The following is a 24619-nucleotide window of genomic DNA, read 5'->3' as shown; positions in this document are numbered from 1 at the left end:
GTCAAGTAAGTTTTCCATTTCTTGCTCTCCTTTTCTCCTTCTGGCACTCCTAGAATTTGGATGTTGGAACATTTAAAGATATCCTGGGTTCCTAAGCCTCTCCTTATTTTTTTTGAATTCTTGTTTCTTCATTCTTTTCTGGTTGGATGTTTCTTTCTTTCTGGTCCACAGTGTTGATCTGAGTCCCAGTTTCCTTCCCATCACTATTATTTCCCTGTACATTTTCCTTTGTTGTTCTTAGCATATCCTTCACTTTTTCATCTAATTTGTGACCAAATTCAACCAATTCTGTGAGCTTCCTGACTACCAGTGTTGTGAACTGTGCATCTGATAGGCTGGCTATCTCTTCTTCGTAGCTTAGCTGTATTTTTTCTGGAGTTTTGATCTGTTCTTTCATTTGGGCCTTTTTTTTTTTTTTTTTTTTTTTTTTGTCTTGGTACACCTGTTATGTAAAGGGGAGGAGCCTTAGGTGTTCACCAGGGTGGGGTAACACTGGTTGCTGCACTGTGATGCTGTACGTGGGGGAGGGGTGAGAGGGAACAATGGCACTTGCTCCACTCTCTGCCGGATTTCAGTCACTCCCTTCAGTACCCACAATCAAATTGGGCTTCTCTGGTGATGATTCCCGAGGGGTGGGTTTGTGCACTCTATAGGCCCCTGTGTGTCTGTCCAACGAACTCTCCTGTGAGGCTGGGAGTTTCTCCTGCTGCCGCCTCAACCCCCACAGGTGTTTTCACTCAGAGGTTTGAGGCTTTATTTGCCCAAGCTGGAGCCTTGGGTTGTGTGGTCTGCTTTTCTCCCCCACTGTTCCTCCTGGTTTATCTATGTGGGAATGTGGGACAGCAGGTTCTGCCAGCCACCACCTTGTGGGGTCTGCTAGCTGCAGCCTGGCCTGCCCTGTTCCACAATCTGCCACCTCACTCGGTCTGCCAGTCGCCGCCTTGCCGGGAGTACTCTCCAGCCGAGCTACCCATCTCCATCCCTCCTACTGGTCGGGATGAATGTTTTCTCTTTATGTCCTTGGTTGTTGTACTTCCATACAGTTCAATTTTCTGTCAGTTCTGGTTGTTTTTTGTTTTTAAATTGCTGTTGTCCTTTTCTTGGTTTTGTGAGGAGGCATAGTGTATCTACCTACACCTCCATATTGGCCAGAAGCTTGAAATGTTTCTATTCTTTTTAGGTAGGCCTGTATCGCCATGAACTTCCCTCTCAGTACTGCCTTTGCTGTGTCCCATAGGTTTTGGATTGTTGTGAGTTCATTTCTGTTTGTTTCCAGAAACTTTTTGATTTCTTCCCTAATCTCATTCTTCACCCATTCATTGTTTAATAGCATGCTATTCAGTCTCCATGTTTTTGAGTGTTTGGGGTTTTTTCCTTTGGGGTTGGTTCCTAGTCCCTTGTGGTCAGAGAAACTTTTCGGTTGATATGATTTAAATTTTATTGAACTTGTTGAGGCTTGTTTTGTGTCATATCATGTGGAGTATCTTTGAAAATGTTCCATGTGCCTTTGAAAAGAATGTGTATCATATTTCTTTGGGATGAAAGGCTCTCTATATATGTTAAGTCCATTTCATCTAGGGCATTGTTCAATGCCACAATATCTTTGTTGATATTTTGTTTGGAAGATCTGTCCATCTTTGACAGTGGGGTGTTAAAATCCCCTACTATGATTATGTTGCTGTCAATATCTTTCTTGAAGTCCTCCAAGATTTTCTGTATGTATTTGGGTGCTCCTATGTTGGGAGCATATATATTTACAATGTTTCTGTCTTCTTGGTGGATTCCTCCTTTGAGTATTATGAAGTGACCTTCTGGGAAGCTCTTTATGGCCCTTCTTTTGAATTCTATTTTGTGTGATACGAGTATTTCTACCCCTGCCTTTTTTTCCTGTCCATTTGCTTGGAAAAATTGTTTCCAGCCCTTCACTTTCAGTCTGTGTAGGTCTTCTGTCCTGAGGTGGGTCTCTTGTAGGCAGCATATGTGTGGGTCATATTTTCTTATCCATTCAGCTATTCTATGTCATTTCTTTAAACCATTTAATGCACTTACATTTAAGTTTATTATTGATAGGTACTTATTCATTGCTGTTTTTTTTGTACCTGTGTTCCTCTCTCTCTCTTTTCCTTCCTTTCCTTGAAGCAGCCCCTTTAGCATCTCTTGCAAAGCTGGTTTGGTGCAGGTATATTCTTTTGACTTCTTTTGTCTGGCAAACTCCTTATTTGACCTTCTATGTTGATTGCAAGCCTTGCTGGGTAAAGTAGTCTTGTTTGCAGGCCTCTGGTTCTCATTACTTGGAATATTTTTTGCCATTCACTTCTGGCTTGTAGTGTTTCCATTGAGAAGTCATCTGCTAGCCTTATCCGGGCTCCCTTGTATGTTACTTCCTGTTTCTCCCTTGCTGCCTTTAATATTCTCTCTTTGTCTTTGAGTTTTGCCATTTTAACTATGATGTGTCTTGCAGTGGGCCTCTTTGGGTTCCTCTTGCTTGGGACTCTCTGTGTTTCCTGGATTTGTGTGACATTTTCTCTAATCAGATTAGGGAAATTTTCCGTCATTACTTTTTCAAACAGGTTTTCTATCCCTTGCTCTTCTTCTTCTCCTTCTGGTATTCCTATTATACGGATATTGTTACGTTTCATGTTGTCCTGCATTTCCCTTATTGCCTCTTCATTCTTTCTGAGCCTGTTTTCCTTTTCTTGCTCTTTCTGGGTGTTTTTTTCTACTTTGTCATCCAGCTCGCTGATCCGATCCCCTGCTTCATCAAGTCTGCTTTTCATTCCTTCTACTGTGTTCTTCAATTCAGAAATTGTATTCTTCATTTCCTCTTCGCCCTTGTTGATAGTTTCTATTTCCTTTTTCATGTTGATATAGTTTGCAGTGAGTTCATTGTAGTTTCCCTGTAGTTTTTGGTAATTCTGTGTGAGCCCATTAAGCTTCCTTATAACCAATTCTTTGAACTCAGTATCTGATAGTTGACTTGCCTCTTTTTCATTTAGCATTGTTTCTGAGACTTCCTCCTTTCCTTTCATTTGGTGATTGTTTCTTTGTCGTCCCATTGTTTGTGAGACTCTTCCTGTTAGGCTCTGCTTCTTAAGTTGCTCTGTTCTGACTTCCTGGGTTTATTGTGTAATCTTCTGTGGTAGAATACCTGTGAGCTTCAGTGCTACAGTCTCCTTGATGTCCCGAACTTACTGATATTGGGCTTTGGTTTATGTTGGCTCTGTGGATGTGTTTGGTTTTTGGTTGTTGTTGGGTCTTTCTTTGATGTGTCCTTCCTACCAGCTGGTTATCTGAGTGTCAGTCTGTCTGCCAACTCTTGTTTTCTGTTGTGCAGGTGTGGGCAGGTTGTGTTGGAGCTGGTTCTTCTGTGTGTACAAGGTTTTGAGGCATTTCTCTTGCTCTTGTTCAGTTGTTTGTTCTAAGTAATTTCTCAACTATTTAGTTATACTTCCAGATGGGTCCTTGGTTGAATTAGCATGACCTCTAGTCCGTCCTGCACCTTCTTCTGTTCTTATCTGTTGGTGGTTCCTTTGTTAGTAGCTTTCCTTTTCCAGGAGGTATCCTGGTGTTCACAGCTTCTACCTACACTTTTTTGGGACAGGTTGTAGCGGGTAATGTTTTAAGACAGCAGGAATGTATTTTATGATATTTAAAGTACCAGCCCTTAGAGAAGAGGTAGGAGATCCTTTGGATATGTATAGTGTTAACCGTGATAGTTCACCCACCTCCCTAGGTGTGCCTTATGGTCTGAAAAATATGGTATGCTTCTTCTTTCCTATACCTTTTTCCCCCTATTCCTCCTCTCCCTCTCCCCACTGAACACCCTCTATGTGATGTCCATTTCTATGATTTTGTTCCTGGTATGTTTGTTTTCTTAGTTTTTGTTTTTGTTGTTTTTCTTTTATTTTTTTAGTTTCATTCGTTCATAGTTGTGAGTTTGTTGTCATTTTACTGTTCATATTTTGATCTTCCTTTACTTAGATAAGTCCTTTTAACATTACATATAATAATGGCTTGGTGATGATGAATCCTTTAACTTGACCTTAACTGGAAAGCACTTTATCTGCCCTCCCATTCTAAGTGAGAGCTTTGCTGGATACAGTAATCTTGCATGTGGGTCCTTGCCTTTCATGACTTCAGATACTTCTTTCCAGACCCTTCTTGCCTGCAAGGTTCCTTTTGAGAAATCAGCCGACAGTCTTATGGTCACTCCTTATGGGTAACTGTGTCCTTTTCTCTTGCTGCTTTTAAGATTGTCTTTTTGTCTTTAATCTTGGGGAACTTAATGATGATGTGCCTTGGTGTGGTCCTCTTTAGGTCCAAGTTCTTTGGGACTCTCTGTGATTCCTGGACTTCCTGCAAGTCTATTTTGTTTGCCAGGTTGGGGAAGTTCTCTTTCATTATTTTTTGAAGTAAGTTTTAATTTTCTTGTTCTTCCTCTTCTCCTCCTGACGGTCCTATGATTCGGATGTTAAAATATTTAAAGATGTCCTGGAGGTTCCTAAGCCTCTTTTTACTTCTTTTGATTCTTGTTTCTTCATTCTGTCCCAGTTGGATGTTTATTTATTCCTTTTTTTCCAAATCATTTCTTTGAGCCTGGTTTCATTCCTGTCACTGTCGGTTCCCTGAATTTTTTGCTTTATTTCATTTTAGGTATCTTTCATTTATTTGTTCTTTCATTTTTCGACCGAGCTCAATCAGTTTGGTGAGCATTCTGATTACCAGGGCTGTAAATTTTCCATTAGATTGGTTGGCTATATCCTCCTTGCTTAGCTATCTTCCTGTGGTTTTGTACAGTTCTTTCATTTTGGCCCTATTTCTTTGCTGGGGCCCCCTCATAAGGGGACAGATCCTTCGGTATTCACCGAGGCAGGGTAAACCTTCTTGCTGTGCTGGGACACTGCCTGTCGGGAAGGGCCAGAGAGGGAATAGTGCAGGTTGCCTGCTCAACTGTAGTGCACTTTCCAAGGAGTTCTCATGTGAGACTGGGAGTTTTTCCCACTGCGGCAACCACTGTGTTCTACAGTCAGCTCTGAGTCTCAGTTTCCCTATAAATCAGCCCCTCCCTTGCAGCCTCCCGCTGTGCTGCAGACATCCCCACCCCCAGGGTCCACTGCCTCACAGTGGTTTGTCTGAGTTTGGTGACTCACAGGTCTGGTTTTTCTGTTTGACTCTTTCTTCAGTTCTGTGGTTTTCGGAGTTCCATGCAGTTTGATTTTTTAGCACTTCTGGTTGTTTCTTGATTTTAGATTGGTGGTTTTTCTCCTTTTGGTTGTACGAGGAAGCAAAGGGTTTCTACCTACACCTCCATCTTGGCCAGAGCTCTAGTTGGAATCTTTTGCTGTGTTTGTGCAAGGAGGCGAGCCATGTTTTCACACTATCATTTGTGTCCCTCTCTTCCTTGACTCCTTCATCTTTTAAAAAAATTTTTCTTAGATCAATAGAATATGGTATGAAGGGGTAACAAAGTGTTTTCCGTCTTCTGCATGAGAAATTAAGTTTTGGAGACATATGGGCTTCCTTTTTCTGGAAACCTGATAAAAGTTTTCATTAACTACCTTGGTGTGGTAAAGGTGACCTCTGATTGGTAATTGCATCTGGACTTGAAAAACTGTAATATCTGACAAGCAGCTATGGCTATGGTGTTTTAATAAGAAATACTATATCTCTGAGGTAAGAGGCTGGTCCACCAGGTGAGTGCTTACAACCAGTTGCTGTGGGTGTCTTTCCTGGCCTTTAGCTGACAACTGGGAGATCCACAAGCAAAGCTCTTGTCCAGCTGTGCAGACTGCTGCTCCCAAGGACAAAAGAGGCTGCTGTCTTTCTGGCAATTTAGGTTTCCTGACTTACATCCTTTGAAGTAAACTTGATACCAGGTGCCCTATGAGGGTCTTGAGCATCTGGATGTTTAGCTGTACCATAGATCCATCTGTGTGCCTGTTGGGATTTTCAAATATGTAGTCAGAATAAAAATAAATAAGTAAAAACAAGCAGTCAACTTCTCTTGGCTTCCCATTCTTCTGCCCAGAGGCTACAACTTTCAATTTATGCAGATGTTTATTCTGGTATTTACTTCCATGTTTCTAAAGAAACCATTTATGACATTTATTGCATGTTATTACGGAAGATGAGAGATTTTCCTTGTGTGCCTCTTTTACTTTCCATGTTCCCATCCTCCAAGTTAATCAATAGCCAGTATTACGTAATTTCCATATGTAAGAATTGTTCACTGTGTAACCAAGTTGGCACTCTGATTAAATTTCCTCTCTTACACAGTTTCTTTTGTTGTTTCTGGAGCTAAGTGCTTTGACTTTTTAAAAATTTATTTTATTTTCTCTGTACATACCTTTACTTTCTCCCATACCATCTCCACATTCTCTATCAGGTTTGTCAAAGTATTTTCCAAATTTTCATAAATATAATACCAATTATTAATTAGTATTTTCGTGGAAATCGATGTCCTACACCTCTCCATCTTATATGATCTAGTTTCTGCTTCTCTGGGTTGTCTTTTCACTGTATTCTGGGTGTTTCCTTGGGTTCTGTGTATTTTTTTTATGTTATTTTAAAAATGTTATTGTTGACATCAATACAAATGTCTGTTCATTGTTTTATTGAATTTCCCGGATTTTGCTGGAGCACACTAAATAAACCTTTATATGAAAGGTCCATTGGAAATGAAGACTTTGTCTCAAAATTTTTTTTAACATAATTGTTTTGAATGAACACAACTAAGTGCTACTAGAGCCATCTTACTGGAAAAAAAAAAAAAAACAACGAACTTTTTGGCCAACCCAATATAAAGTAAGGCATATTCTTGGGTGACATTTCATTTGTTTTTATGAATCATTACATTTATTTCACATGACATCTTTTGGAGTACCATAATACTCTCCTGATCCAAGTTTGTACCACATGTTGTAACATAATTTTTACAAAATACTAGCTTTATCGAAGGAAGGATTCAAAGGTGGGTGTTGACCCTGTCTCTGTGTGTGTCTTCCCCTTACTGGTCCTTCACTAACAGAAGTAAATGGAAGTGGTTCTTTGTAACTGAGATCTTCATGCCTTTGCTCATAACTCTAACTAGTCACCTGGCTCGCAGTAACTTTACGTGAAGTTTCATAGGATGAAGGATTTGAGTTAAAGATTTTACTTACTGAATACTCATTTTGCCAAGCTGTGTTAGTGGAACTGAGGAACTGACAAATATGATTTTGCAGATTTTGGTAGTCATTAAGGATTATAATAGTCTCAACTGTTTACATTAGTAAAAATTTTAAACATGCATCCTTAGTGTTATATACATATATACATATATTAATATATTAATATAACATTGTAGTAACATACAATTACTTCCTAAAATATACACCAAAAAGTGACATAAAAATGGTAAGAAAGATAACATTAACTAGAAGTTTTAATGTTTTCTTATTACTGTGGTATCTTGTTCACCTCTTTGGCTCTAACTCAGGAGACTGTTGCTTTAAAACACAACTTTTGACTTCTGGCCGAGATGGAGACATAGGTAGACACACTGTGCATCCTCACACAACCAAAAGAAGGACAACAACAATTTAAAAACAAAAAACAGCCAGAATTGACAGAAAATCGAATTGTATGGAAGTCCGACAGCCAAGGAGACAAAGAAGAAACATTCATCCAGACCATTAGGAGGGGCGGAGATGGGTAGCCAGGTGGGAGAGGACTCACAGGAAGGAGGCAGCTGGCGGACCCAACAAGGTGGTGGATTGAGGAGTGGGGTAGGCAAAGCTGAAGCTGGCAGTTGAGGCAGCAGCTGGTGGACCAGGCAACAGACCGCACAACACAGAATTCCAGCGTGGGGAAATGAAGCCTCAAACCACTGATTGAAAACACCCATGGGGGTAGAGGCAGCAGCAGGAGAAACTCCCAGCCTCACAGGAGAGTTCGTTGGAGAGACCCACAGTGTCCTAGAACATACGTGCACACACCCACTTGAGAAGCAGCACCGGAAGGGCCCAATGTGATTGTGGGTAGAAGGGAAAGTGACTGAAACCTGGCAGAGAGTGGAGGAAGCGCCATTGCTCCCTCTTGGGGGGCCCCCCCCCATATACAGAGCCACAGCGCAGCAACCAGCATCACCCCGCCCTGGTGAATACCTAAGGCTCCACCCCTTTACATAGCAGGCGTGCCAAAATAAAAAAAAAGTGGCCCAGTGAAAGAACAGATCAAAACTCCAGAAAAAATACAGCTAAGCTACGAAGAGATAGCCAGCCTATCAGATGCACAGTTCACAACACTGGTAATCAGGAAGCTCACAGAATTGGTTGAATTTGGTCACAAATTAGATGAAAAAGTGAAGGATGTGCTAAGAACAACAAAGGAAAATGTACAGGGAACCAATAGTGATGGGAAGGAAACTGGGACTCAGATCAACACTGTGGACCAGAAGGAAGAAAGAAACACCCAACTAGAAAAGAATGAAGAAACAAGACTTCAAAAAAATGAGGAGAGGCTTAGGAACCTCCAGGATATCTTTAAATGTTCCAAATTCGAATTAGAGGGGTACCAGAAGGAGAAAAGGAGAGCAAGAAATGGAAAACTTACTTGACCAAATAATGAAGGAGTATTTCCCTAATCTGTCAAAGGAAATAGACTTCCAGGAAGTCCAGGAAGCTCAGAGAGTCCCAAAGAACCTGGACCCAAGGAGGAACACACCAAGGCACATCATAATCACATTACCCAAGAATAAAAAGAAGGAGAGAATCTTGGAAGCAGCAAGAGAAAAGGACACAGTTACCTACAAAGGAGTTCCCATAAGACTGTCAGCTGATTTCTCAAGACCTTACAGGCAAGAAGAGGCTGGCAAGAAGTATTCAAAGTCATGAAAGGCAAGGATCTACATCTAATATTGCTCTATCCAGCAAAGCTACCATTTAGAATGGAAGGGCAGATAAAGTGCTTCTCAGATAAGGTCAAGTTAAAGGAGTTCATCATCACCAGGCCCTTATTATATGAAATGTTAAAAGGATTTATCTAAGAAAAAGAAGATAAAAAATAAGAACAGTAAAAATGACAGCAAACTCAGAGTTATTAACAACCACACCTAAAACAAAAACAAACTAAGGAAACAACTAGAACAGGAACAGAACCACAGAAATGGAGATCACATGGAGGGTTATTACTGGGGAGGGGGAGGGCGAGAGAGGGGGAAACGGTACAGAGAATAAGTAGCATAAATGATAGGTGGAAAATAGACAGGGGTTAGGTAAGAATAGTATAGGAAATGTAAAAGCCAAAGAACTTACAAGTATGACCCATGGGTATGTACTATAGGGGGGGAATGTGGAAGGGAGTGGGTGGGGAGGATGGAGTGGAGTGAGGGGGGGGGAAATGGGACAAGTGTAATAGCATAATCAATAAAATATATTTAAAGAAATAAAATTTAAACTAAAAAATTTAGACCTAAAAATAAAACGCAACTTTTCATATACAGATAAATACCTATGTTATGTTTAAAGGTTATCTTCCCTAGGGAAAGTCCTAATGATAACATGATCATAGTGCCTGTTGGACTCCACTTTTACCCAGTTTTCTTCCACATTATAGAAAGAAATCTAACACAGAGTGCACTTCTCTTTCTGTTGTACTGTCTAGGATGAGGATGGGGCAGAAGACAGCAGTCGTGTTGAACCTGTTGGACATGCTGACAGTGGTCCGGAGAACACACCCACGTTCTCTCTGGAGTAAGTTACTGGTGGCTTTAACTAAATGTGGTGTATACATGCAGCGTTACTGATAGCGGCAAGTGTTCCAAAACATATGGCATGTGTGGACTGTTTGTGCTGAGTAAAAACATGGCTTGCGTTGGCTTGCTTTTCAGAGGGCATCTTTCATCTATTGTGTTAATTATCTAATGTAAGAAGAATGGCATGGAAATCCACATGTACCTGTTCTGTTTCATGCCTTGCCAAATACTATTACATTATAATACAAAATAGCATTTGATTGAAAATATTTGTCATGTTTACTACACTGTAACTGTTTTCAGATTGTATGTCAGTATTTTGGTCATTTGTTTGCTCTCTAAATTTGCTAAATTCTTAATGTGCTTATTTTACCTGAAAAATTAGTTGGTATTATGTAAGCATTAGCCATTTTAGTATATATATTTTGATTTGAAAAAATAGAATCTCAAGATATTTGAAAAATTATAGGTCATAGGTTAGGGAACTTGAACATGATTTTAGGTATAAAAGCAGAAAGTAAGACTTTATTATCAACACTGTACAGTTGTCTTAAATATTGGCATGTTTAAATGGAAGGTGTTCTCAGGGAGGGCAGTATTCTAACTTTTATCTTTGACTTTGGGAAAAAGTCAAGGTATCTAGATATTAACATTTGAACTGTTAATGCTGCCTTCTTCCAGTCTTCCAAGGGAAGGCTCTAAAAACTTCCTCAATGAGACCAGGTGCTGGAATCAGAGTATGTTTGGATATAGAGTAACCATTGCTCTCTAAGTGTTTTCATTTAAGAAATATTTTCCATGTCATAGTTGAAAAGGAGGAAAAGAAAGAATGTATCATAAATATAATTATTAAAGCAACCATAGTATTTAGTTGACAAACCAGTCATTAAAAATATGGAAATGGTACTAATAGTATCTAAATTAGGATGTTATAAAATTCTACAAAAATATGAAAAAATCCATTTAAATACCGTTACTTTAGTATGGCAAAATTTTAATTTTGTCCTAATTACTTTATGCGATTAAATCTGTGCTCATATTTTCAATTTTCTTTTGACTTGTGTGATATTCCTATCTCTACTTTCTTTAGTCCTTCTGCAACTGGGACATTCATAGTATGTAGGATAACCTCAGGTTTTAATTTAGCAAGTTGAGGAACTGGCATTTTCCATTATATAAAAAGTATATTGTGACCTTTGTCAAATCCATTGCTAATCATTTATGGTTGCCTGGGTTACTTAAACTAAATATTTAATTAAAATACTATTTCCAAATATTGATTATTAGGTAGATACCACTTACATTTCTATGCAGTAGACACACACACACACACACACATGCACACAAATCTACAGAGAAAGTGAAATCTCATTTAATGGTTTAGAATACTTACATTCTCTAATTTACACCAATTTTTATTATTTTTATTAAACTTGGGCTTATTACATTAATAGTAAAGTAATTTAGTTATGTAATAGAAGTAACTTCATGTTACTCTATGAAGTTATGAAATAGCTTCATAACTTTAAAGACCATTTGCAAACACTTTTATGAAAATGATTTGGATTTTAGTGGAAATCTGTTGGCTTTGAGAAAGGAATTTCATAGCCTGCACATGCAGCGGTTTAACAAATGGTGACTTTACATCATGTGGATGATGGGAAGTCAGGGTGGCGGGGTCACACCTGCACTGTCACCTGCCCATAGGGGCAAAACTTCGACCTTATTGGATTATTAGAAGGGTCAATGATGTGACGTATATAGTAGCTCTTTGTAAATTATAATGTGCTCTGTAGCTGCACCACTTTTATTCAGTTAATCTTCAATGTCCTGGAAGTAGATACTGAGATGGAAAAATTTCAGTGGAAGTCTAGAGATACAACTTGCAAAGTGTGTGCTTGTATCACATGGAAGAGTGTGGTCTGAGAGAAATGGTTCTGTGTCATTTTTAATGTAGTTATTTTTGATGATTGCTCTCCCCCCATGCCATCAGACTAGTGTTCAGGTATGTAGTGTTTACTGTTGCCTTCATCACCATGCTTATATTCCAGAATGTATACGTACGCGCATGTGTGCTTGGTGGGGATTTTGTTTTGTTTTCTTTTGTTGTTTGTGTGTCTGTGTTGTTGTGTTTTTGTTTTGTTCTGTCTCAGTTTGGTTTGTTTACAGTCCATGTTCATGCTCCCTCATTCATCATTGTCTCACAGTGACATGGTAAAGCTCGTTCACGTCCCCAACGACGGAGGGCCTCTGGGAATCCATGTAGTGCCTTTCAGTGCTCGAGGCGGCAGGTAACGTATTGCGGAGGTTTTTAATTGAATCGTAATGTGGAGTGTTTTATCTTCGTTTAAGCTCAGAAATAGAGTGGCGTTGATTTAGCATATGCTTAATGGAAACATTTTCATTTGGGGGAAATGCCACTTCATTCATACGTATACATCATAATCACAGAAAGTACTTAGGCTGATGAAGAAATCGAGCATTCAAATTATACTAATAATTTTATTGTTTATTACATCCTTGCAGACATTTTACTTTCTGTAAATATGCAGATAGATGTTTGAGTTAGAACTCCAGTTGAATTTGCAAAGTTAAGGGAGAGAGATTAAAGCAATTTTCTGGGAAAAAATTATCTGGATGTCATAGGTAATGATTCATTTAGAATTATTTTCTTGTTCAGCTCTTTAATTTTATAAGATGTTTATGATTATGTTTGACATTTTAAAAAGTTGGAGAAGCTATAGATTTGTTTCCTACCCTGTGGTCTGTAGCTCCTACCTTTCAATCTCTGCATTCAAATGTCAGCGTTTTGTATAGTTTGTTAATAAGACTTTGTTACTTTAGAGACCATGCGTCCTTAAAACTTAAAATGGTCTCTTAAGTTTCTGTCATTCTGCTGCTTTTCTTCTGGGAAAGAATCATGGTTTTTTTTGATATACTGAAAGACATACTATAAACTCATTTTGCACCTAGTGGTTGGCGGGCTTCTGCCTTCCCAGGCATGTTAGCTGCGTGCAGTCAACTTGTGGAAATTTTACCACGTCGTCTTTTATTTACTCATCCAATGATTATGTGGTAAAATATATTTATGAACTGTATGGCTTCATATTTTGATTGTCTTTATTTTACTGTTATCACTTTATTAACATTTTTATTTTAACTTTATTTACACTGGGAGGGGGGATGCTGAAAAGTTGCCTTAGAGCAGTGACTGAGCACTTAGAATGGTGTGTACTCTGGCCCAGCAATTACAAGCACCATGTGTTATGAAAGGCAGATGCAATATCAATGACAAGTATGTGATTAAATTATCTATTTAGATTTTTAGATGGGTATTTGAGTAAGTGTACTCCCTTCCTGGTGTGTCTTCCTACCTGTGGCCAAGTGCAGACTCCATCTCTTTGGTGAAGCATGTGCTTTATGGGGGTTTGGATGCTGAAACTTTGATATACCTAGAACTCTGCTGGACTGTAAGGTTTGGATGTTGGCGTTGTAACAACATGTGAGATTCACCTTGAATTTGGAGGTGGTGTTGTGTTTACAGAGTTGTAGCTGCTTTCACTTTTTCCTTTCTCTTCTTTCTAAAATTTTAAACTCTGGTGAAGCATTGAAATTTCTTCCAAGAACTTTCAGTTAAACAAGCTTAGTTGTTTTCAGAATGCCTCTTGACTTTATTCCCTTTAAGAAGTATAATTAAAAAAATACAATAAAGATTAAATTAAAAAATTCAAAAAATTCAAAAATATAATTTTAAATGCACTCAAAAGTTAAATCTTTTTTTTTACTTATATGATAAGTAGAATAATGAGATAAAACACATGGATTAATAGATAAAGATTAATGCATAGATAAAGATTAATGTCTTTAACTGCCTGTGGACTACAATATATAACTCATCACAAATGAGACCTAATTGTTTATGTACCCACTTTGAACTAGTATTTCAATGACAAACGTGTTATTTTCTGTCTTTATTACACATTTCCTACGTCACTCTGAAGATAATTAGGATAAAATAAATGAATGACAAGCCTAAAGCTAAAGGGGAATAAGAACAGTAAGCCTACTCCAAATTGACTCAATGAAAGCATTTCACAAAATCCAACACAGTTACTGGTTACCATGGCGTTTGGTCTTGACATACAGAACACGTGTAAGTAGACAAGTATCCCTTTGCAGAACTAGAAATTATTTTTCAGCCAAGTCATTTTTAATTCCTGTTGATCTGACACTCAATGAAGAAAATCTTGAGCAGCTTTCCTCTGTAGGTACAAAAGAGATTAATAAAATTGGATTCTTTATTAACCCTTTGTAGGCATCACCTGTTTTCATATTGGGAAACAGAGCTAATTTTTTCCCAATGCCCGTGTTGCATTTTTAAGCTTCCACATGACCTTGGTAGGTGATGGTTCTTCAGAGGTAGGTTGACAGTGGGGGAGAAGCCCAGGCAGGCTGCTCAGAACCATAGACGCTATAGAACCATAGATGTTAAACTTTAGGAGCCAGAAGCCACCTTCTCCCTTGTCCTCAGAAATGGCTACAAGTGGGTACTTGTCATTTAATTAGATACCTTCCCCAGCATTTAGCCTGTGGAAGGTATCGCCTTTGTTAGGTGCTAGGAAACAAAGATGAACAGGACTTAGTCTTGGTCCAGGGACTTGCAGTCAAGGTGGAGTGATAGCCAAGAAATCACACAACTGTAATTATGTGATAAATGTTGATATAGTCATATAATAGCTACTCTGTGAGCTGATGAAGTGTTGTCAGAATTAGGTAACTGAGGCTGGCTGGTGGGGGAAGTGGAGCTTAAATGTGATGATAGCTTAGAAAGGGAACTACATCCACTCCATGGTGGCTGCAAGCACAAGTTAGGCAATGCATTATAGCAGAAAGTAAAATTTAGTGGAACTTATGAAGAAATTGCACATATATCTTAGTGGGAATACAAAAATGCATATTTATGAGATGTAATTTGAAATTTCCAAGAATAACTCTCTGTTTACAAAATTCCAATCCTACTTGGGCCCTCTCAATTTTGGTGATATAATTAATTGAATAACACTGAATAATTACAGGCATATAGCAGGTCCTTGGATAACATTGTTTCATTCAACGTTGTTTAGTTATAATGTTGATGAGATGTTGTGGGAACTTAACACATATTTATATCAGTTAGCCTGTGATGAAATTGGTTGTGTTATACGTTGTTTTCAGCATAGTTCCAGGAGCTTACTAATGATGTTAAGTGAGGACTTAACTGTATATCTCTTTTTGTTGTACTTTGTTTTATTGAGCTTTGTGGATACTGTCTTTCTTACAAATTGAAGGTAAGACCTTCCACCCACAAAAAGGTTATGACTTGCTGAAGGCTCAGATGAATGTTAGCATTTATAATGGTAAAGTATTTTTAATAAAGGTATGTACATTTTAAGATATGATGCTCTTGCACACTTACTAGACTGCATATCAAATATAGTTCACAGTTCAGTGAAAACATAACTTTCCTATGGGAAACAAAAATTTGTGTGTCTCGCTTTCCATTATGGTATTCGCTTTACTGCATTGATTGTAACCGGCCCTGCAGTACATCTGAGGTCTGCTACAGTTTTGTAAAAGTAACACATATGTCAGTGTTGCTTTCTGATTTAGATTTCAAAGTCAGCAAGTCTTAGGAAAATGCAGATGGGATTATGTATCGTAAAGAAAGCAATACAATGCAGAACATCTTGAATATCAAATATAACTCAGGAAAATAGGAAAAATGTGAAGTCAGTGTTAGAGAAAATTTTAAAGCCACTTAGGTATAATTATGAGCTGAGGTATAGTGAAGGTTTTTTGGATAAAGTATTTGCTGGACCTACTTAAAAAGGCTGTTTTCTAGAGTAGGTTGGGTGTTTGTTGTTCCTTGAGTGGGGCATCGGTGACAGCTGGTGTGTGGTTACTCTCCCCCAACCAGTGCTTCATATCCGCAGAAATGGAGACAAATAGATAAATAGAAAGAATGTGTTGTCTTCCCTTTGATGAGATTTCTCTTTAGTCAGCATCTTGTATGTTACTCAAAAATAAAGTTCGTTTATCCCTATCCAGAACTCTCTATTCGGTGTTATTACCTTGAAATCAAGTTTCACTTCATACATATAATTTCATTTCAGTTTGATTTAAATGTCCAACATAACTTTCTTATTTAAATCACAAGTGTTACTACTTTCAGAAAGTAAATAATTGCCATTTCCTAGAGCAAAAACTCCATGTTTTTTATATTTTTTTATAATGGGTTGGCCAAAAAGCTTGTTTGTTTTTTTCTGTAATATGGCTCTAGTAGTGCTTAGTTGTCTTCAACTGCATCTGAAACAATTTTGTTATATTGTATTGTGATAGCTGTCATATCGGCACACATTTAAAAAACATCAAAATTAGTGAATTTTTGTGTAGCCATTTTAATGTTGAAGATGGAGGAAAATCAACATTTTCAGCATACTATGCTTTATTATTTCAAGAACGGTAAAAACGCAACTGAAATGAAAAATAAAAGGATTTATGCAGTGCATGGAGAAGGTGCTGTGACCAATGGAATGTGTCAAAAGTGGCTTGCGAAGTTTTGTGCTTGAGATTTCTTGCTGGATGATCAAACTGAAATGTTAATTGAGAACAATGTTATACCATATGGGAGATAGCCTTCATACTCAAAATACCCAAATCCATAAAGGTATTGGTGAAAGTGAAAAATGTGTCTTTTATTTTATGGAAAACTAAACAGACTTTTTGGCCAACCCAATACTTCTGCGACTTGACCCATAGGTATTGCTCCGTAAAAGAATGATTGAACACTACATTGCTATATTAGAAACAAAATAATAAGGGCATAGCCTGCCTTGATAGTTAAAAGTTTTTCTGAGGCTTTCTAATAACATAGGAAAAATTATTATGATGCATTGTAACACTAAGTATTTAAAAAGCAGGGTATAAAGTAGTATACTGAAATAGGGGCTGGACTTATGAAATTATAATATTTTATATTCAGTTTAAAGGGACTTAGAGTCAGAATGAGAATAAACATATGTATACATAAAGATCTATGCTGTATGTCAAAAGCACTCTCTGTGCCTGTGCCAGAGGGACTAAGAGGAAGTACGACCATTGAATGCTGGGCGCTACGCAAAACCTTAGTGCAGCAGTGGAACTGGAGAGGTTGTTAGAAAACACTTTGTGAATGGCTGTGAGACTGAAGTCAGTAAATAATGGAGAAATTATTGAAGTTTTTCAAGAAATATGATTGTATTATTTTTAAGTAACCATTTATTTTTCTACTTGGAACCCACAGTTGAGTTTATAGTAATCTAAATCATTACCCCTATGAAACCAAGTATGGCAGAAGCACATTGTTCTTTTTTTTTTAATATATTTATTGATTATGCTATTACAGTTGTCCCATATCCCCCCCTCCACTCCATCCTGCCCACCCTCTCCCTCCCACATTCCCCCCCTATAGTTCATGTCCATGGGTCATACTTATAAGTTCTTTGGCTTCTACATTTCCTACACTATTCTTACCCTCCCCCTGTCTATTTTCCACCTATCATCTATGCTACTTATTTTCTGTACCTTTCCCCCCCTCTCCCCCTCCCACTCCCCTATTGACAACCCTCCACGTGATCTCCATCTCTATGGTTCTGTTCCTGTTCTAGTTGTTTGCCCAGTTTGCTCTTGTTTTTGTTTTAAGTGTGGTCGTTTATAACTGTGAGTTTGCTGTCACTATTACTGTTCCTATTTTTGATCTTCTTTTTCTTAGGTAAGTCCCTTTAACATTTCATATAATAAGGGCTTGGTGATGATGAACTTCTTTAACTTGACCTTATCTGAGAAGCACTTTATCTTCCCTTCCATTCTAAATGATAGGATACAGTAATCTTGGATGTAGGTCCTTGCCTTTCATGACTTTGAATACTTCTTGCCAGCCCCTTCTTGCCTGTAAGGTCTCTTTGGAGAAATCAGCTGACAGTCTTATGGGAACCCTTTTGTAGGGAACTGTGTCCTTTTCTCTTGCTGCTTCTAAGATTCTCTCCTTCTGTTTCATCTTGGCTAATGTAATTATGATGTGCCTTGGTGTGTTCCTCCTTGGGTCCAGCTTCTTTGGGACTCTCTGAGCTTCCTGGACTTCCCGGAAGTCTATTTCCTTTGACAGACTGGGGAAGTTCTCCTTCATTATTTGTTCAAATAAGTTTTCAATTTTTTGTTCTTCCTCTTCTCCTTCTGACACCCCTATAATTCAGATGTTGGAATGTTTCAAGATGTCCTGGAGGTTCCTAAGCCTCTCCTCATTTTTCCAAGTTCTTGTTTCTTCTTTCTTTTCTGGTTGGATGTTTCTTTCTTCCTTCTGGTCCACACCATTGATTTGAGTCCCAGTTTCCTTCGCATCACTGTTGGTTCCCTGTACATTTTCCTTTGTTTCTCTTAGCATAGGCTTCATTTTTTCATCTGGTTTTCGAACAGATTCAACCAGTTCTGTGAGCATCTTTATAACCAGTGTTTTGAACTGTGCATCTGATAGGTTGGCTATCTCTTCCTCGCTTCGTTGTATTTTTTCTGGAGCTTTGAAGTGTTTTGTCATTTGGGCCTTTTTTTTTTGTCTTGGCGAGTCTGTTACTTTAAGGGGCGGGGCCTTAGATGGTCCTCGGGGCGGGGTAACGCTGGTCGCTGGGCAGTGATGCTGTACGTGGGGGAGGGGCCGAGAGGGAGCAATGGCGCCCTCTTCACTCTCCTCCGGATTTCAATCTTTCACTCCAATACCCACAATCAAACTGGGCCCCTCTGGTGCTGGTTCCTGAGTGGGTGGGCCTGTGCACACTCTAGGCCCCTGTGGGTCTCTCCAACGACCTCTCCCATGAGGCTGAGAGTCTCTCCTGCTGCTGCCCCAACCCCCACGGGCAGTCCCAATCAGAGGTTTGAGGCTTTATTTCCCTGCGCTGGAGCCCTGGGTTACACGGACTGCTTCGCTCCCCTCCGTTCGTCCAGGTTTATCTATGTGTGAATGTGGGAATGTGGGACCTCGGGGTGCTACCCACTGCTCTGCCTGCCCTGCTCTCCGCCACTCTGAGTCCAGCCCTCTCAGTTTATCTGTGCAAATGTGGGGCCGCAGGGTCTGCTAGTGGTCGGACTGCCTGCCTCGGTCGTCCCACACTCCTCCAGTCTCGGTCCCGCCACAGCCACGTGAGTCCTCTCCACCCTGGTGCCCGTCTCCGCCCCTCCTACCGGTCTGGATGAATGTTTATTTTTTATTTCCTTCGTGTCAGACCCCCTTGCGGTTCGATTCTCTGTCAGTTCTGGTTGTGCGAGGAGGCGCAGTGTGTCCACCTATGCCGCCATCTTGGTTGTCCCGAAGCACATTGTTCTTAAAGTATCGTTAGCTTCTCTTGGTCTTACATATAATGGACATTTCCCATTTACATATTTTTCTTTAGGGTTAAACCTGTTGCCCTGTACTTTTTCTGTGCAGATAGTAATTATATGTTTTATTTTATTAAGCAAGTTTTAAAAAGATCTAGAATCCACCAGCACCATTCTTGATCTAGTCACGCTCTGTGTCAGGGGTGAGCAAACTTTCTGTAAGGGTAAGGTGGCCAGTGTTTCTGGCAGTGCGGGCTACCCAGTTCCTATTGCAAGTACTAAATCCTGTCCTTATAGCGTGAAACCAACCACAGATAACATGGAACCAAATGAGTGTGACTTTGTTTCAGTAAAGCTTCAGTTATAAAAATACTGGTAGGCCTAATTTTGGCTGTAATTTTGCCAGTTCCACTTTAAGAGAACCAAACAAATAAAAATGTCTGCCATCATCGAGTTTACATTCTAGTATTAATCATATCTAAAATTTCCTCCCTTTTTTTGTATTCATAGTACTGGGTGTCGGGAAAGAGTCCAAAACTTTAGGTTCACTTACGGGTTGATAAGAAAGTCTCTTTATTGTAGCCCCATTTTATTTCCCACCAACAACACCCCCCTCTAATTCTGTAGAATTGCCAGGAGGAAGAGAAGTAGGAAAAACAACTTTATTTGACATTTTCCAATCAGTCATATATACTCACAGAACTCTTTTTCCTAATATCCAATTGCAAATCATGAGATTTAAGGACATATCTAAAGTCTTTAAAGAGGAAATAGCCCTCAGTAAGAGGGTGTGTGCGTGCATGTGGCTCTGTGAGTTTCTGGCTGCCTGCTCATGCTGGCAGACGTCTTACTAATCACTTCCCAACTTACTTTTTACAGGTGTACATCATTTGATGTGTCTGGTTAATTTTTATCCTAAATGATTTTTTCAACCATTTATCTTCAACTTGATAGGTTAAAGGTCAACACCAAACTTTTAAAATTTCTGTATTAAATTGATTTTTCATGACTTTTCTTCTTTGATTGATTTTCTTCCATTACTGACTATAAATTCCATCATCCTAGCTGAAAAAAATCACATACCTGAAAGAATATTTATAATATTCAATATTTGAGTTGAAATAAAAGTGACCTTATTGGAAAATAGGTATTCGTGTTATGAGGTTAATACAGAAAATGATTGAAATATACATATTTGCTTTCTGCATCAGATGCATATGTTGAATAATTTCCTCTCATATAAAAGCTAGAGTTTTTAACTAGCCTGTCTACAAAAGTAGTTAGTAAATATCTTTGGAAGGTCTTAAGAAGTCCATGCTCGTTTACTTAATTATTGAGTCAAAATCTGAACTTGGCATCCCCTCCTAAGATTAACATGCTCATGATTATTCTTAGTTATAACTCTTAGCTCATCTAACCTATACTTTATTAGTTTTTGCTCTCTGTAGCACATCAAATATTTCTTTTTTTCAGAATTTCTAGTTAGGAAATATATTTCTTCCCTGTGTCAGTCAGTTACTGACTTATCACATGCTAAGTTTTCATGTCATTAGCAGAGGGATTGCTAAGATCGGTCCACATTTTGAGACCAGAGATAACCTTTGGATGGAATTTGACTCTGTGTTTTAGTAAGTGTGGCCTGGACAAGTTAGCCTCCCTCATCCTCAGTCTTCACATCTGAGGGATAAGAGACCCCTCTCACTTTGTGTGGTTTAAATAAGAACGTACATGTAATCATCAAATACATGTAAAATACATTTAGCATAGTACTTGGCAGTGACAGCTAATAAGAATGGTATTTTTCTTATTCACCACCAAACATCAATCTTCTTCTGTCACCATATATTTGACATATCTATCAGATATATCATACCATTGTGCACTTGAAACCTATATAATCTTATTCACCATTATCACCCCAGTACATTTAATTTAAAAAGAAAAACGATGATTTTCATCTTCCCTTTATCTTCCTGAATGTACCTTAAAATCTCCTCCTTACTGCTTTGCAGTCTGGTTGTCTATGCAGGTTCTGATTAGTGTATGTAATAGCAGAAAATTATGAATTTTCTCTTGTATCATGACTTCTATATGAGGTTTTACTGTTATATCATAAACTTGAGGATTCTAGTACACACTTGCTTAGTTAGTTGGATGCATATGTTAATAAATAATACGGCCAATTTGGATTTTATGGTACTAGCTCAGGTGTTAAGAAAAAGTTTATTTGAGGTTTGTATGTTTCATTTCACTGTAGAGTTTTAAAATTTAATATTCCCTTTAAAAGGAAAACATATGCTCTTGAAATTTGAGCACTGAATTTTAACTTACTTACATACTTTAGTAAAAACCAATTCACCTTTACTCAGTCAGTTGTCTTTTGTCTGAAAGCTTTCAGCTGTACATCTGAGCTGCAGACTTGTTTGTTCCAATAAAGGACCATAATAAATGGACATGTTTTGAAGAGAAAAGTTCGTTTGGCTTCTTTAAATCTAGTAGTATGATGCCTGTCATTTCTGCCCTAATCTAAAGAAATTCTTTATTTTTGTTTACCTTTTTTTGGTTTGTTTCATTTTAGCCATTAAAGCTTTAAAAAAAAATCAAGATTTTATTTTAACCTGGAATTCCTTTAAATTTTTTTCTGTTTGTGTTGCCTAAGACAGTGGCTGTGCTTCTCAGGGATCAACTGTAGGTCATTGTGACTCCTCATGTTTCGTACTCAGTGAGGTGAGAAGGTCTGGGTGATGGGGTCCCTTCTGTTCAGTCCTCCTCTGACTTCACTTCAGTTGAGGTTTCTATAACATGTCAGTTTTTATCAAGATGAATTGTAATCATTTCCATACAGCTGGATGGGAGTTGTGGAAATCTCTATTATCAAAGCAAAACTCAGACTTGCTTAGCCAATTTAGATGTGATTAAAACATTTGTTATTTATTTTCAGTTTTATCATTGGTTGTACTTTATACTTAGAATTGAAAATGTTAACATGTGTGACTGAGTTTGTTTTAATTAAGTGTATAATTAGGCTAATGGACCTCGTAAAAATGTAGTGGTGTACTCCTTAATATAATCTAAGAGGTTAAATTTCTAATTATGCATCCAAAATCATGTGCAAATATGCAGTATTTCAGTGGCTTGCTTTCTGTCACTCTCTCCTTATTTTCCTATTTTGGTAGTTTCTTTCTTTGTAAGAAACATTCAGAAGCCATGAGGAAAGGATTAAAATAATTATGTGTGTTTGCATTTTTTTAGGAAAGTTACTCGGCAGTGAGATTTGTACATGATGGGTACAGTATTCCCAACCCCCCCCCCCCCCTTCCAATTTTGAAAAAGGTATAGGAAACAGTAGAATAGCAGTATGTTTGAGATGTTTCAGATTTATAAGAAAAAATATTTATTTTCTCAGAAAGCATATCTGTCATGTCAGGTTTACATGAGATTCCTGGGGGCAAGGGCAGAGAGATTGTTTCACATACCCCCCAAAACCCTTGGGGCACATCTTCCCAACTCTGCTGTGCCCCAGTAGTTAGTGCACCAAGTCTTCTCCCCTGTGAACATCAGCACAGCCGACCAGGCTGGTGGGTCCTGATCCTGGGCTGCTGTCCCCAGCAGAGCTTGCCCAGCTCCTCTTTTCTCTCTGCCCTGCTATCTGTCCATCTATGCATCCATCCACCCATCCATCCATCCATCTGTCTGTCTGTCTGTCTGTCTATCTATCTATCTATCTATCTATCTATCAATGTTGCAAAGTGGTTTCTTCTGAAGAGAAATGGTTGCTTCTAATAAGGAATTCTGGTACTTGGCAAGGTGAACAACTATTGTGTATTCCAGCGCATTGACTTGCTGAAATGTTCTGAAGTTCAGTAGTTTCATTACTCTGTACTAAAAGTGTGACGGGGCCACAGCACCGTGGGTAGTCAGCTGTTTATGACTTCAAAACAAGTTCTGGTTGCAGATTAAATTTGCAAAATATTAACCTTAATTGTTCTTAATTATATATACTATTTGAGATGCCTTTAAATTGAATGCAGGAGGTATGGAAATATGTCTGCTTGCACACACATTTTCCAGGAAGATGAAAGGATCTGTTATTACTTCCTGTTGATTTCCCTTCAGAGGGTACTTTTCATTCTCAGTCTAGCTGTTATCAGTTCAATTTTCTTGTGAAGTTTTTTTGATAGTTCATTCTTATTCCTTTTGTAATCTTTCACCTAGTGAAGCAAATGAGATAATTTTGCAGATTGTTCTACTTTTCTTTTAAATTAATCCATTCTTTTTGAGAGAATGATTCTAATAGTGTGGTCATATACTTAGAAATCAGCAGGCTACTAACTTCTTAATTCACTCTGTTCATTGATTCCCTGATCACTTGCCTTGTCACTCAGGGTGAAATTCTCCACCCACCCCCCACCCCCAGCCCAGTGCTGAGAAATAGGATTCTGAGGTTTTTGTGACTATTTTAACAATGTTGGATTCTAGAAGCCTCATTTAATAAACCTGTGTTATATTTTATATAAGTGTAGTAGTGTATTTATTTATGATTTGTAGCATTTTTTACTATGGTAGGATAATTGATGCATTTGGCCATTTATGGGGCCTTATTCAGAAAGATAAGCCATTCAGTAAATGTAGCATGCCATTTTTTTTGTTTGTTTGTTTTTAAACTTTGGATCATCATTCTAGAGTGATTTCTAGGAGGGAAAAGTAAATTTAAAAAGTAAAGTAATTCTCTGAAAAATATTGGTGCCACTTGTAGAGTTAAATTTCAGATTTCCAAGTTATATTAACTGTCATAAATACTGAAATGACCTATCAGGGATAAATTTATAAATTTAAATTATCAGTGTTAGTTAACTGCTAAGTAATTTCTATAAAAGATAGTCTATATTGTTTTTCTAGAAATATTCTGTGGATCCTTAGAATCCACATAATATTTCAGAATACATGCAAACATAATTATTCCTCACTTTAGGTTGCAGAAGTGTTGTAACTATGTTTCCACCAATTAGAAGAACTAACTGAGTGACTCTTGGCAGCATGTGTTTGTACTGCAGGGACTGCCTGCAGGTGCTTTTAAAAGGGCGGTCCTGGTGCCTCGGGGGTGGTCCTGGTCTGTCGAAGCGGCTGGTAGCACCAGTGTGGCACCACAAGTGCAGTTATTCCCAGTTGCCTGTGAGTGGCTCAGTCACCTTTTTCTTTTATAGTAAAATGGCTTCTACTTATTCCACTATTATCAGTAACTGATTTAATTTGTTTTCCCAAATTATTTTGTCCCATTCAACAGAATCATAGATATATCTTAATTTGATTCCCCTCATAGGGCACTGTTCAATTGTGCATAGAGACAGTAGTGATGGATGCATAGGGAGAGAGGTTGTGGGCATGGTGACATTTAACAGTACTGCTGTTATTGGTGTGACCTATTAAGAAATTTCTTTCTTCCAAATACAGACCCAGACAGTTAAGTTGCTCATGCGGCTATGTCAGTATATGTTATTCTTA

The 24619-nt window shown here is 38.3% G+C and overlaps 1 protein-coding gene across 17 annotated transcripts in view; it reads left to right on the top strand.

Annotated features, from left to right (window-relative positions):
- PARD3 (par-3 family cell polarity regulator) overlaps positions 1-24619 on the top strand; it is a 715988-nt gene that overhangs the window by 361741 nt on the left and 329628 nt on the right. For all 17 annotated transcript variants that reach the window (XM_053922257.2, XM_053922260.2, XM_053922267.2 and 14 more), the window contains exons 6-7: positions 9643-9731; positions 11941-12024. In XM_053922257.2, the coding sequence (XP_053778232.1) occupies positions 9643-9731; positions 11941-12024 (173 nt within the window). The remainder of the gene's footprint in view (positions 1-9642; positions 9732-11940; positions 12025-24619) is intronic.

Source organism: Desmodus rotundus, chromosome 4 (assembly GCF_022682495.2).
Source record: "Desmodus rotundus isolate HL8 chromosome 4, HLdesRot8A.1, whole genome shotgun sequence".
In the NCBI taxonomy this organism is placed as follows: domain Eukaryota; kingdom Metazoa; phylum Chordata; class Mammalia; order Chiroptera; family Phyllostomidae; genus Desmodus; species Desmodus rotundus.
This window is presented reverse-complemented; position numbering and strand designations above follow the sequence as displayed.